The sequence below is a fragment of the Podarcis pityusensis genome (assembly GCF_964106645.2).
Source record: "Podarcis pityusensis genome assembly, chromosome: 13".
In the NCBI taxonomy this organism is placed as follows: Eukaryota; Metazoa; Chordata; class Lepidosauria; order Squamata; family Lacertidae; genus Podarcis; species Podarcis pityusensis.
Genome location: NC_138038.1, coordinates 25,908,484 through 25,921,081, shown reverse-complemented (window position 1 = coordinate 25,921,081; position 12,598 = coordinate 25,908,484). Strand labels below are relative to the sequence as shown.

The window sequence follows — 12,598 nt, the reverse complement described above, 5'->3', positions numbered from 1 at the left end:
CTAAGCAGTCCCTTGCCAGATCAGATGAAGGCCCACCTACTCAGTAATTCTTTTTCAACAATCCCAACAACCAGCAGGTGCCAGGTGGTCCATTAGCTGATTACTGTTCAGCTTCTGCCCACTTTGGATTATGTTGCACTACATACATGTGTACTGGAAAGTATCCCTCACTCCCTACCTGAGCCGGTCACAGAACATATCCATGATTTCCAGCAATGACTGGACACAGAGGTCTCGGGAGAAGTCATCAAACTGAAACAGGTAAAACAAAAGCAAGAGCTGGTGTCAAAAGAAAAGCATGCAAAACACGGACTTGGGACAGATTCAAAAGGGAATGAAGACAAGTTCACGGCATGTAAAGCTACCAGCCATGATGGCTGTGTACTGCCTGTTGCTTGGAATCACAAGTTGGGAGTGCCGTTGTGCTCAGGTCTTGTGTGCAGGCTTCCCATAGGCACCTGGCTGTCCACTCCAAGAATAAGATACTGGGCTATATGGGCTTTTGGTCTGATTTATAAGGCTCTTCATACATTCTATGAGAAGAGAGAAATCAAAGCGTGAAAAGAAAGAACTGTGAGCTGGAAGTGCATACCTGGTCTTATAAACACAGCTACGAGTCACAGCTGGGTGATATCTGGTTTTCAACATTGCAATATATCACCAGGTAAACATCGCAATGTCTGAAATATGGATGGAACTATGTAGAGGCGAACAGTAGGGCTGGGTGATGTCTGGTTTTCAGCTTTGTGATATATCACCAGCTAAACGCTGTGATATACTGATATATCACAATGTCTGAAATAAGTGTGGAGCTATGTAGAGATTTTGGCTGGCTTCCTGGTTTTTCCCACATTTAGATTTTTGCATAGCGCGCACACACACAATTTGCAATATATTGCCAGGTCAAAAATTATGAAACCAATATCGCGATACAAACTGTTTTAGACGATATAGATCAGGCCTAGGTCAACAGAATGGTGAAACCTAATGTGGTAGATGGGGAAGAGGAGATATGATCAGCCCCAAGACTGTGGTCATGAAGAGATTTCAATCCTCAGTAGTCTAAGCAGAACACTTGTACACTGGTTTCCAGTTTCCATTTCACATTTTGCCTTGCAGATCCTTGTAAGACTGATATTCTTGTGATTTTATAGTCCCTGACACAGTGGCCATTCATGTCTACATTCTCAGCAAAACCACTTAGATTGCTCCGAAGACTGTACTACTCGAGAGTAGAGTTGTGGGACAGTGTTTTTAAATACTTCATGTAAAAATTACATCAATCTCACACTTTACATAGAAAACTGACACACTGAGGAGATGGCTAGGAAAGGACCTTGAGATCCTTGTTTTCTTCCTACACAGGCTTTTGTTAATTCCATTTGAAGTGGTGCAGTTCAAAAATACAGTACAAGTTTCTTTTTCTTATAATCAAATGCCATATAAATTTTTATGAAATAAATAAAAAAAGTAGTACAGTTTATCACAGTTTCTCAAATTGAGTCCAGCAGTGCACCAGTTCCAACGCATTTTTTTAGAATCAGTACTGGAGTTTCAGAATTATTTAACTCCAGCGATGTTCTGAACCAGCTGCAGCACCTCATATAGTCTAGGCTGGCTGTTACAAGTGCAATGATAATTGCACCAAGGCCATCTCTGCCTAGAAGGGGCCATAATTAGTACGCCTAGCTGATGAAAGGTCGCTTTGTCCCATGTATGCAACTCAAGCATCTAAGGAGGGGGCTGGATGTAACAGAACACCCCCACCCCCAAGTTACAAACCTGCTCCTTAAGTGAGAGTGCAACTCAATCCAGAATGGGCAAAACATCAACTCCCAAATCCACTGAATCACCAACTATCCTATCAGCACCTTGGTTTTGGTTTGGATTGCATTTTGCCTTGGCTATCCATTAAAGAAATCCAGAAGTGATTTGGAGTCTTCCTGGTGCAAAACGAGGGGAGAGGGGGCAAGAGGGGGTCCACGGCAAACACCCTCTGGGGCATACATTTTTAAACTAGGCCCACTTTGCAAATACTTTAGTAACTGACAAAAGAAACTCTGCAAAGAAACACTAAAGGAAAAGTATTGTATGTTCCATTTGTTGTGTACCATTTGGATTTCTGCTGGCTTTTGTCTGCTAACCTCTACTCAGCCTACACTTCTACAGGGTTGGAAGCCCAGCAGTGAAGAGGATGTTTTTATATATGAGAGTTCAAGTTCAACTCCTGGTAGCTGCAGTTAATGGATCTCAAGAAGGAGGTGAGCAAGACTACCATGTGAGAGGCTCAGGAGAGGTGGATTCAGATCTGCTGCCTGCTTAAACATCATGATCTCTTTTTTCCAGTTTAGCAAGGGCTTTGTAAGTCTTTTAAAATCTCAAATTCTGTGAAGAACCCAGGATTCTGAAATAGCGACAAACCATGCCGTTTCTATTTTATTTTCTACCATATTGTGAAGATTATACTGATTCACTTGTGAAGGACTAGGAAAGCAGGGAAAGGTACATGTCTGAAAAAGAAGGCAGGGATAAACTCGGAGAATGCTAGAATGCAAACAAGCCTCATCTCCTCTCAAAACTTCAGTTTAGCAAAACCTGCAACGTATATTCTGACAGCTTTCAGCCATCAATAGTAACTACATTTGTACATAACGATGAGGGCTAGAAACATGCCATTGCTGTGCTTCTCTTCTGAGCTTACAAAAGCTGCTGGTTGTATATCATACACAATGCTGCAGTGAAGTTCCCACAATCCCTCAGTATTCACTGATACCTTCTATCAAGGGATATTGGGAAATAAAATAGTGCTCAGGATTTAGGTAAAGGTGGAGAGAGAAATGCTGGAATGCTACCTTGCTGATGGCCATCAGAACTGAAGAATAGGACACCATCTGTAAACAATACAAAGAGAGAGAGAGAGAGATGGTTACAAGCCAAAGATAACATTTAAACAAACCAATCCACAAACAAGCCTTGCCATTTCGACCGCCGAGGGGGGGCGACAAGGTCACTTAACAGGGACGCAGCTTGTTGCTCAAGCACTGGTCTGGCACAAATTTAAACAGACATTTTTAGGTGATGGCATATTTGCTTCACATCAACTTTACAGTGAGCAAGTAGAGAGGAGGAAAGAAGTTAAAAAGCAACTGAAAAGCTTCTCTCTGTGGCGAGGGGTCTTGCAGGCATCTTGTATGCACACAGCCAAGCACCTTTTGTAGTAAGAGGAAGAGAGAGGAAAGGCCATTTGTCATTTTCATCTTCGGAAAATTGCTATGTGGGAAAACGCATTGTCAGTATCAACTTGGCGTAAGGTGAACAAAATATCCCAAGATTCTCTTTTGGACCCGCAGGTCCTTTAGTAGCAACTGCTTAGTAAACATTCACTTGTTTTTCTTTCTAATTGGTCCAACGGCCTGTAACAACCCTTGAACACCTAAACCAAAAATATAACGTTCAAGACTACACTGGCACAGAATTCTTCAGAATTCTGCTTCTTCAGATGCACATGTTTTACTTTTTAAAATAGCAAGTGTCTAGCGCTTGTGGTTGTAAAGATGTGCCCGAAAACGTGTGGGTAACTTATTTTGAAATTTCTGAATCCAGAAAAGGCACGTAGTAAGATTTCCAGTGGTTTGGGGTGGAGCTTCAATGCCCTGCATATCACCTTCCCTACAATTTAGCAAAACCAGAATAAATTATGCAAACGAGTAAGAACTACAGAATCATGCAAAATAAATAAATATTTGTTTATTTATTTCATAAAAATTATGCATTGTAAAACAAATAAAAGTGGGCAAGTACTTTAGAAAGGAAAAAAGCAGGAAAACTTTGTCGAGTTACTTAGGTCATGGTTCTGTCAAAAAATCAATTTTTTAAGGACGTACAGATTTCCTAACTAAATAATTCACCCATTAATGTGTTTACACACTCTGAAGATGAAAGGGTCTACGATGGGATTATTACCTGGGAACTAATGGCATACTTCAGATAGGACAGGAGCAGCGGGTTTGGTGATGGGCCAATCATGGCTTGCTCAAGAAGTGCTTCTGCAATTAAAAAAAGAAGGAAAAAAAAGGAAAGAAATTCAATCTGGGAAATGTATATACACTCTCATGAAGAATAAAGACTATTATGGCCACAGCCTCTCACAAAACGTGGGGAACTCTCAGGAATTGCAAGGATGCTATAATATTGCATTCTCTGGCGGCGGCGGCGGAGTAAATAATTCAAGGAAGAAAAGAGGCAGTTGGTGGCATTCTGGATAGGAAATGGACACCGTGGCCACACACTCTCCCCATGTGCAGAAATTGCTGCAGTCAATGCAATGACCTCTGCCTGACCTCTGCAGCCTCAGATGGAAAAGGACATGTACACAGACTCTTCTCAGACCTCACCTCTGCTCGCTGGCAGCAGCAGCGTACGCAGATGCTTTTTCCTAAGACTGAAGGTGGTACGGAGGGAAGGGGCTGTGGAGAGATGGCAGGCAAGATCTCTCAGCAGAATGAGCACCAACTGCTGGCATGCGCTTCCCAGTGGCAGCCTGCCAACATGCCAGATTTGGCAAGGCTGAAAGGGGCAGCATACGCCTTATCTGCTCAGTCAAGCTTTTGATTAACCATCTGAATAACTACAGGGGTATGGGGGGGGGTGGATTTTCCAAGTCAAACCCATTTTGCTGTGTGCCCTTTAACTATTTCTCCCCGCTCCCTTTTCGAATCAGACCCAAAAAAAGGCCACAATCCCCCGTTGCATGGTTGGCCCTCTTTGCCTACCGGTGTATAAATGACACACCCCGCCCATCAGTGCCGGATTTACATATAAGCTAAACAAGAACTTTGAATTTTATTGTTATTCATGTTTTTATACTGTATTTTATGCTGCTTCTACAATTAAGTGTTTTAAATTTGTTGTTAGCCGCCCTGAGCCTGGTTTTCTGAACCGGGAAGGGCTGGGTATAAATAAAAATTTATTATTATTATATTAGGGCCCCACTCTCTTGGGGGCCTAAATTTTTTAAAAAAGGAAACAAAAAACCGGGATGTACATTTCCAAAATATAAGATAAAAAACAAATAAAATAAAACCTACATACAGATTAGGTTACATAATTAGGTCCACAAATTACCATATAGCATATATTCAACACAAAAAAACAGTGGCAATTTGTTGTTGACAAAGGACAGCTGGACATATAGAGCGCCCCATTACCTTCAGTAGCTTAGGGCCTCATCAAACCTAAATCCAGCCCTGCCTCGCATCAACATCCACAATGTACTCAAAAGGTCGCCAACCACAACTAGAAAGAGACTACACCAAAGGCAAACTAACAATTCAGGCGATGCACACCTTCACAGTGAACCACACCCCATCAACAATTTAGGCCCAGCGAGGGGCTACCCCAAACAGCAATCTCAGCCATTAAGTTGTTCCAGTGTTAGCAATTGCTAGGCCTAGCCAGTGGTGCTGCATCCTATGTCTAATGCTATTGCTTACAATGCATCGTTTCTCAGTTATCTGTATTCTGGAGTTGCCCGTAGCAACAGCTACAGCCACCACAGGTGTGCCCTTTTAAGGCTGACCAGCCCACTCAAGGCCCAGTTTCCTACAGTCCTTCCTAAGGTACCCTTAGCAACCGCTAGGCCTGCTCACAGTTCCATCTACCCAAAGCAGTTCGCAACATGAGGACTTCCCTCCAATGGACATATCCATCTCCTATGACCTTTGGAGAGTTATCAATGTCAACACCGTGATTATTCCTCCTCCAACTAGTACAGCTACTCACAAAGGCACCCATCATTTACAGTCCATCCACGGCCTTCGTGTGGAGGAGAGTTTCCACAGCTTACGCAGACATAAAGTTGTCACGTCCAAACAAAGAACCCAAATCTTCTGTGGTTCAGCTGGAAAACTCCAGAAGTCACGCAGGAGTATTAATGATGATCACTGCGGTTTATAGTTCATCATTAATCCACATAGTATGTTACAAAATTAAACAAAACAGATCCCAGCCATAAAATCTTTGCCGCCTTAAAAAAAAAAGTGCTGTGCAAACTTAATTCCAAAGCTTGTACCGTACAAGAAAAGATAACTAAAATGACCATAAAAGTGTCATCTGGGTTTTGAAAAGAAAAGAAATTATTAAAACAGAAGAGGAATGCAAGCAACAGCCAAAAGAGAGGGAAGCCCAGAAAACTACAGGGAAGTGGTAACACAAAATTCAGTAATATAGAAGAATTCCAAGTATCACATATATAATATTTCCCTAAAAAGCAAGCTTTTAGTCCTTAATGTTATGAAACCAAGTATGACAACCTGTGGACAGTGTCTACTTAGGTCTCAGGTTTCAGGATCTAGAGGGCAACATGGTCTGAAGGTGTACCTGTATTAGAAAATTAAATCTGAAACAAGTTTAATTTTCATTGTGGTCCCATTCAGATGGAACAGCGAACTATGGTTTATCATTATGTGAACAAGCCAAGGAGAATCTGGGGCTTGCATGTCGTCTTCATCCTCTGGTGTGCCCATGAAGAGGGGCTCAGACACTTCCACTTCTGTTTGTAATTTACTACAGATTAGCATTATGTTCTAATCCAGACAAACAACAGATAAACTATGGTTTAACCATAGTTCTCTACTTGAGAACTGCCAACCTAGCAGTTTGAAAGCACACCAGTGCAAGTAGATAAATAAGTACTGCTGCGGCAGGAAGGTATATGGTGTTTCTGTGCACTCTGATTTCCATCACGGTGCTCCGTTGCACCAAAAGCAGTTTAGTCACGCTGGCCACATAACACAGAAAGCTGTCTGTGGGCAAATGCCAGCTCCCTCAGCCTGAAAGCAAAATAAGCACTGCAACCCCATAGTCACCTTTGACTGGACTTAACCATCCAGAGGTCCTTTATCTTTACAGCATGATTTTAAAATAGGCTTGCTCCAAAGTTTAAACAGGACATAAGATTGATTTGAACTCTGTACTACTCATTCTTGCTCCAAGAAGTCAACCAGGAGTTTTGCTCTCATAACTCCACCCATTACTTCTTCTCAATCACTCCAGTTCTAGCAATCAGAACATTAAGAGGCCCCAGAATAGTTGAGTTGGTCTGAATTCCCTTAGGTCCCTCCTTCTGCCTTTCTTCTTCTTTAATTTTCAATGCACACAATGTGAAAGTGATTCTTCTAATTATTATAACTATGTGCTCTTTAATTCATTTCAATACCACCTTTTGGGCTATATCAGAACCACACATCAGCCCAACTACCAAAAAACCCCAAATTTAAACTTTCCAAAGCCAACTTAAAACATTGTGTAAGTTTTTAGATGCGTTTTCAATGACTGCGAGATGTGCAATAAAATTGAAGAACAGGTAAGGAGATAGACCTGCTAAAGTTACAGCTCATCAAAAGGCCTTCCAGAAACAGATGAGTCTTAACAAAATGTTTGAAGGCCACTGCAAGCCAGTCTGACCAACCTCAGTTTAATTGGTTGATTAACCAACAAAAACTTTAGTTAATACACTGGCAAGAGCCTAAGCAAAGACAAATTTTAACAGAGTTGAGAATGGTCTGGCTTGCTCATAACACTAAGCCGAACTGTGGCTTAGCATGAACACAGGTGTGAGGGTACCCAGAGAGGAACTTGCAGCCGCTTTATTCCTTCTCTGGGCCTCCTGCTGCGAGCTAATCCATGGTTTGGCTTAGCATGTCATCTAAACCCAGGCCTTTTAGTTTGTCTTGCTCCACACAAATCACAAGCTGTAACCAAGGTTTGTTCCTGGTTTTCCAGCCCATGGCTTCTCTGAAGCAAGGCAAACCACTATGCAACATCAGATGGCTGAGAGGTGGACGGCCCCACCCACCCACCCACCTGCCAGTGTGGCCTGCAGGGAGTTGAGGAATTTTTGGATCTGGCCCACCAGCCAAATTCAGTCCCCACCCCGTAATAAATCATAGTTTGTTGAACACAAACCGTAATTTGCCTGCGAACTAGGCTGGCTATCATGCTAAACCATGGTTTGGTATTATGTTTGAAAAATGGTACTGGGGTACAGCAAAAAAAAAAGTGGATATACATCCTTTATGTGGGCAAATGGGGAGACACAAGTCAAGGCACACACAGATCTGGCAAATCGGTCTCTGTCTAATTATCTGCATTTATCTTCATAACAGGAGCAGGCAGAGGCAATGTCAGTAGCAGCCTCTCTCAAAACTGCCCACAACTTGAGTCTTAAAATACAAAATATAAAACAATTGATGAATCCAGAATATTCAGTTGCATGGTGCCCATTCAGCTTAACTAATTGTCTTTTGCAGCTCCAAAATGTACAACTACATTGTGATTTAGTCATGTTTACTGCCTTGTATTCTGACACAATACACATGAAATGTATTTTTTTTCATTTATTAAATTTCTATTCTATTCCCAGTGGAGCACAGGGTGGTACACATCAAAACAGAAAAACAATTTAAAGCATCTGAAAGCAAACAAACTACACACACACTTTCTTACTCATGTGCAAGTAGCATAGCATAAGAGGGAAGAGATGGGGCATTTGAAAAAGCCGCAAGACTCAAATATTACTTTTTTTATCCATTTCACAATTTGTAGCTGCCAGCTTGCTGAAGTTCTTTAGGCAGCACCCAAACTAGAGAAAATATATTTCTTTTCAGAAGGAAAAAGGTAGTTACTCCAAACCTGCAGCACCACCTGCATCATCTCTAACATGATGCAACTGATGGACCTCCCTGTAGCGACTAAACTTAATATAATGCAGCGCTATAAAGAACTAGAAACCACTGCAGTGGCTGGGGCATTTTCAGTCAAGTGCTAATATCTATGCTGTCAAAACAGTAGGCAACTGCAGTTTATTGCTTATAGGTCACAAAGTTAACTTTAGGAAAAACAAACTCAACACTTATGATTTGTACGAACTTTGAACCAGACCTGCTAAATTCAGGATGTCCCATGTAGTCCCCCGGGGAAAGAACTTTTTCATGTTTATGGCCCACTGGTAATCACTCCACCGCTCCTTCCAAGCCTGGAGGATGGCCTGTTTGAGGTTGACCACTTTCATCATCTTCCTGTCCTAAAGGAAACAGAAAAACATGACACAGCAACTCTGCCATATATCCCTGTTGAGTTTCCAGCACTCCAGTTATTCTTAAACAACCCTATAACATTTTCCAGTGTGCACAGAGTAACCCCTACATCCTTTAGGCTTAGAAAACCCTTTCTCGGTGCCTTCCATGTACTTCCTGTACACAAAGATTTGAACCTGTGTTTCCCAAGCCCATACTCTTATCCCTCCCACCTCCTATATGCCATATACAGGCCCCATTTTGCTTAGACATTTGGCTTATAACAAGCTGTTTCCCTCAAAGAACAGTACTTGACATTTAAATGTGAGAGGCAGCCAGATCCTGTCCTCTATTTCCACTTCCAAAAAATACATTTGAAAAGCAGGTAGTGCCATACAGTGCTAGGTGAGTTAGGGAAGGAAGAATTCACAATCATTCATATAGCTTGTGCACATACATAAGCATGTCCAGGTTTTAGATAGGTCGTTATTCTACAGGAGCACGTCTGACCAGCCCATTGGTTTTAAACAATGCAATCCTATACATGTTTTTAATCAGGATGTAAGTCCCTCTGTGTTCAAAAGAACCAATTCTCTAATTATGTTTATGACTGCAGCCTGAGTGACTATGTCAGGCATCCCATTTAATTACTGATGACCAAAGGCATAAATTCCTTTGCTTAAAATATAGCACAATTTTGCAATTTAATGTTGCAAATGATCAAAAACAAGTCTCTGAACCTTGCTTCAAATGTTGCATGCCTATACAAATGCAGCAAATATGAAATGGCACTGGTAGGTCTTGCAAATTGGGTAGAAAAAGTGGGAAACCTGAATTCCTGGTTTATACTCCCAGGCTTAGGGAGGAAATCATTTTCGCATGTCAAATTCTAATGCTTTTGTCTAAGAAACAGAAGGGCTGAGCTACAGAAAGCAGATGATATTTGGTAAATCCCACCATTCTATCTGGTTTGCCTGACCCAGAACCAAAATTAAATGAATGAGATCAGCAGGACAGGTAGACCACATTTGCACATCACTCTAATTCATCCCCCATTTGCTGCAGGTAGGAGAGAGAAGGATCAGGCCCAGATCAGGTCACCCTACCCCTGTGGCATACATTCTGTTAAGCTCATCTCAAGAAGGATATGTAGCTGTAAAAGGTGCAGGAAGAGGCAACCCAAATGATCAAGTGGTTAGAGTACCTTTCCCAGGAGGAAGGAATAAATCACTTGGGTGGGGTTTTTTTAGGAAAGAAAGAAAATGAAGAGTGGACACGATGTGGAGAAAATGGCGACCCATAGTACTAGAACATAGTCACACAACGAACTTGATTTGTAGATGATTCTTGTCAGACTCAAGTCCTTCATTACCACAATGTATAATTTATTTATTCTTGCTGTCAGAAGATGTGGTGATAGTTTTAAAAAGGGATTAGACAAATTTAAGGAGGAAAAAATATATGAATGCCTATTAGCCATGATGCCTATATGGAGCTTCCATATTCTTGCTGTAAACCACTGAATACCAGTTGGAAGGTGGTAACAGCTGGGAAGGGCCACTATCTTCAAACTAAGTTTATAGGCATCCTAGAAGTGTCTACTGGCCACTGTGGGAAAGCAGATGCTGAATTAGATAGACCTTTCATCTGATCCAGCAGGCCTCTTCTTACGCCTCTTTTGGGAAAATCTCAGTTTACTAGTAAACCAGCAGTGATGGCTGGTCCTATGTTTACAAGACCAGCAGAGCAAGCACACCTATGCAGATTCTCACACACAGAACAGGTAAGAAGCAGGCATTCACGCCAGCTTACATCTGCTCAGAAAAAAGGGCTTTTTCACAAGCCAGTATTTGCTGTTAAATATACACTCACCGAGCCATTACTAACCATCGCTCCTGAATCAGCATATGTTTATGAGACACGTTTTAGGCTATAAGCTCCTCAGCGAAGAAACCTGCCCTCTTTAAAGCACAATGAACACTGGATGGTGCACTCTGAAGTTACAACAACATATCATAGTCCCCACTTTACAGTTGTACTTGTAAAACATGTTGAGAATCCATTCCTGTGCATCATGCTTACTTGGAAGTTCCACTGAGTCTAACAGTGTCAACCTTAGGCTACATTACAAAAAAAAGAGTAATCCATGAAGTGGTTGTTAACCAACGCATGAGACAAGTAAAATGATATGAAATATCTTCATTTCACATTTGAATAACTACATCCAGCTACTCCTCATCTATTAGGGAGGTCTGAGAACCCAGGTCAAAGACATTAGTCCTTAAAAAAAAATCCTAGGGAAATAATGTAGACTAGAAAAGAGATTGGGAGAAGGCAGATCATAGTGAACCGCTAGCTAATTTATGTTGGACCACCTGGCACTTGCTAAGATTCTGAGTTATTGGGGTCTGTAACTTGAAGCGTCTGTAACCCAAGGTACCACTGTAAATAAATGATGCTGAACCTTGGTCTAAGGCAGCAAGACGCTTTTCATACTTTGAAACAAGAACAAGTACTCAAGATCACACACCATTTAGGCCTGATTTGGAGATCCTGAGTGTATACTCTTAGGTTGCAATGTTAAACATGCTTACCTGGGAGTAAATCCCGTTAAATTCAGAGAGACTTTATTCCATATGCACACATATGGGATTCCCTGTTAAATTCTGAACACATCGGACCTGGTGCATTCATTCAACAAAGAGAGAGATCGCGAAAAGCTGAAGATAGTTTGCACCGGAATTAAAACAAAGGTGGGAGATTGGGGTGCCCGGGTTCTATAACTAGCTCTGGCAAGGAGAACTGGTTGGCCAGAGCAGGATTTGGCCGCTAAAAGGGAAGAATGCGCTGCCAACACTTACCGATTTCCTTTCCTGTACAAAAGAAACACAATTGTCTTAGTTCCTGGGCTCCGCCATCTTTGCACCTAACAAAGAACCTTTCCCGGATTGGCTGGGATCCACCCCTAAGCCGCACGGGCTTCTGGGAAGTGTAGTTTTTAGGCTGCGAGACTGAGCACGCTTACAAAGGCGAAAAGGCTGTTGAACAGACCTTGTTAATAGGTTTACTTTAGCGTGATTATTTAGGAGCCTGGGCTATAATTTCCGTATAATCTGTAAATCAACACTGCATAGCAACAAATGAGGACGAGTGGATTTTCAGTTATGTTTTCCCTCTTAATATCAGGATTTTTTTTCTTTATTTAATGTCTTTCATTAGCCAGTTGAAACTTACGAGCTGAAGTGCAAATGCTATAAAAGCTGAATTTCTGGTTGTTATCATGAGCATGTAATCCTCTACATGAGAGAGTGCTGCCAGGGAGGAAGGCGTTGTTTGCCTCAAGTCTCTGGCAAGTGAAGCCTCCATTTAACTATTATGACTAATAGCCATTGACAGAATAGTTCAAGTCTACAGCTTGATAAGCAGGCATTGGAAGTTGATCAAGCTTATCTCTGTTGCCATCAAGCCGACTGAAAAACAGTCTAGGCTGCTTTTTCCTGGTCAGTTGGCAACCTGAAAAGCTC

At 41.7% G+C, this 12,598-nt stretch overlaps 1 protein-coding gene across 11 annotated transcripts in view; it reads right to left on the bottom strand.

Annotated features, from left to right (window-relative positions):
• MED24 (mediator complex subunit 24) overlaps positions 1–12,039 on the bottom strand; it is a 51,627-nt gene extending 39,588 nt beyond the window's left edge. For 8 of the 11 annotated variants that reach the window (XR_013978878.1, XM_080978257.1, XM_080978261.1 and 5 more), the window contains exons 1-5: positions 11,936–12,039; positions 8,941–9,082; positions 3,964–4,046; positions 2,853–2,891; positions 179–252 (exon numbers count right to left, since the gene is read on the bottom strand). Coding sequence is in view for 10 of the 11 variants with exons in the window: in XM_080978257.1 (XP_080834383.1) it covers positions 179–252; positions 2,853–2,891; positions 3,964–4,046; positions 8,941–9,073 (329 nt within the window). In the remaining variant the exon portion in view is untranslated. Of the gene's footprint in view, positions 1–178; positions 253–2,852; positions 2,892–3,963; positions 4,047–5,207; positions 5,468–5,492; positions 5,584–8,940; positions 9,083–11,935 lie in introns of those variants that run through there. The other 3 variants (XM_080978260.1, XM_080978258.1, XM_080978259.1) reach the window with 3 other exon arrangements.
• Positions 12,040–12,598: the final 559 nt, after the last annotated feature.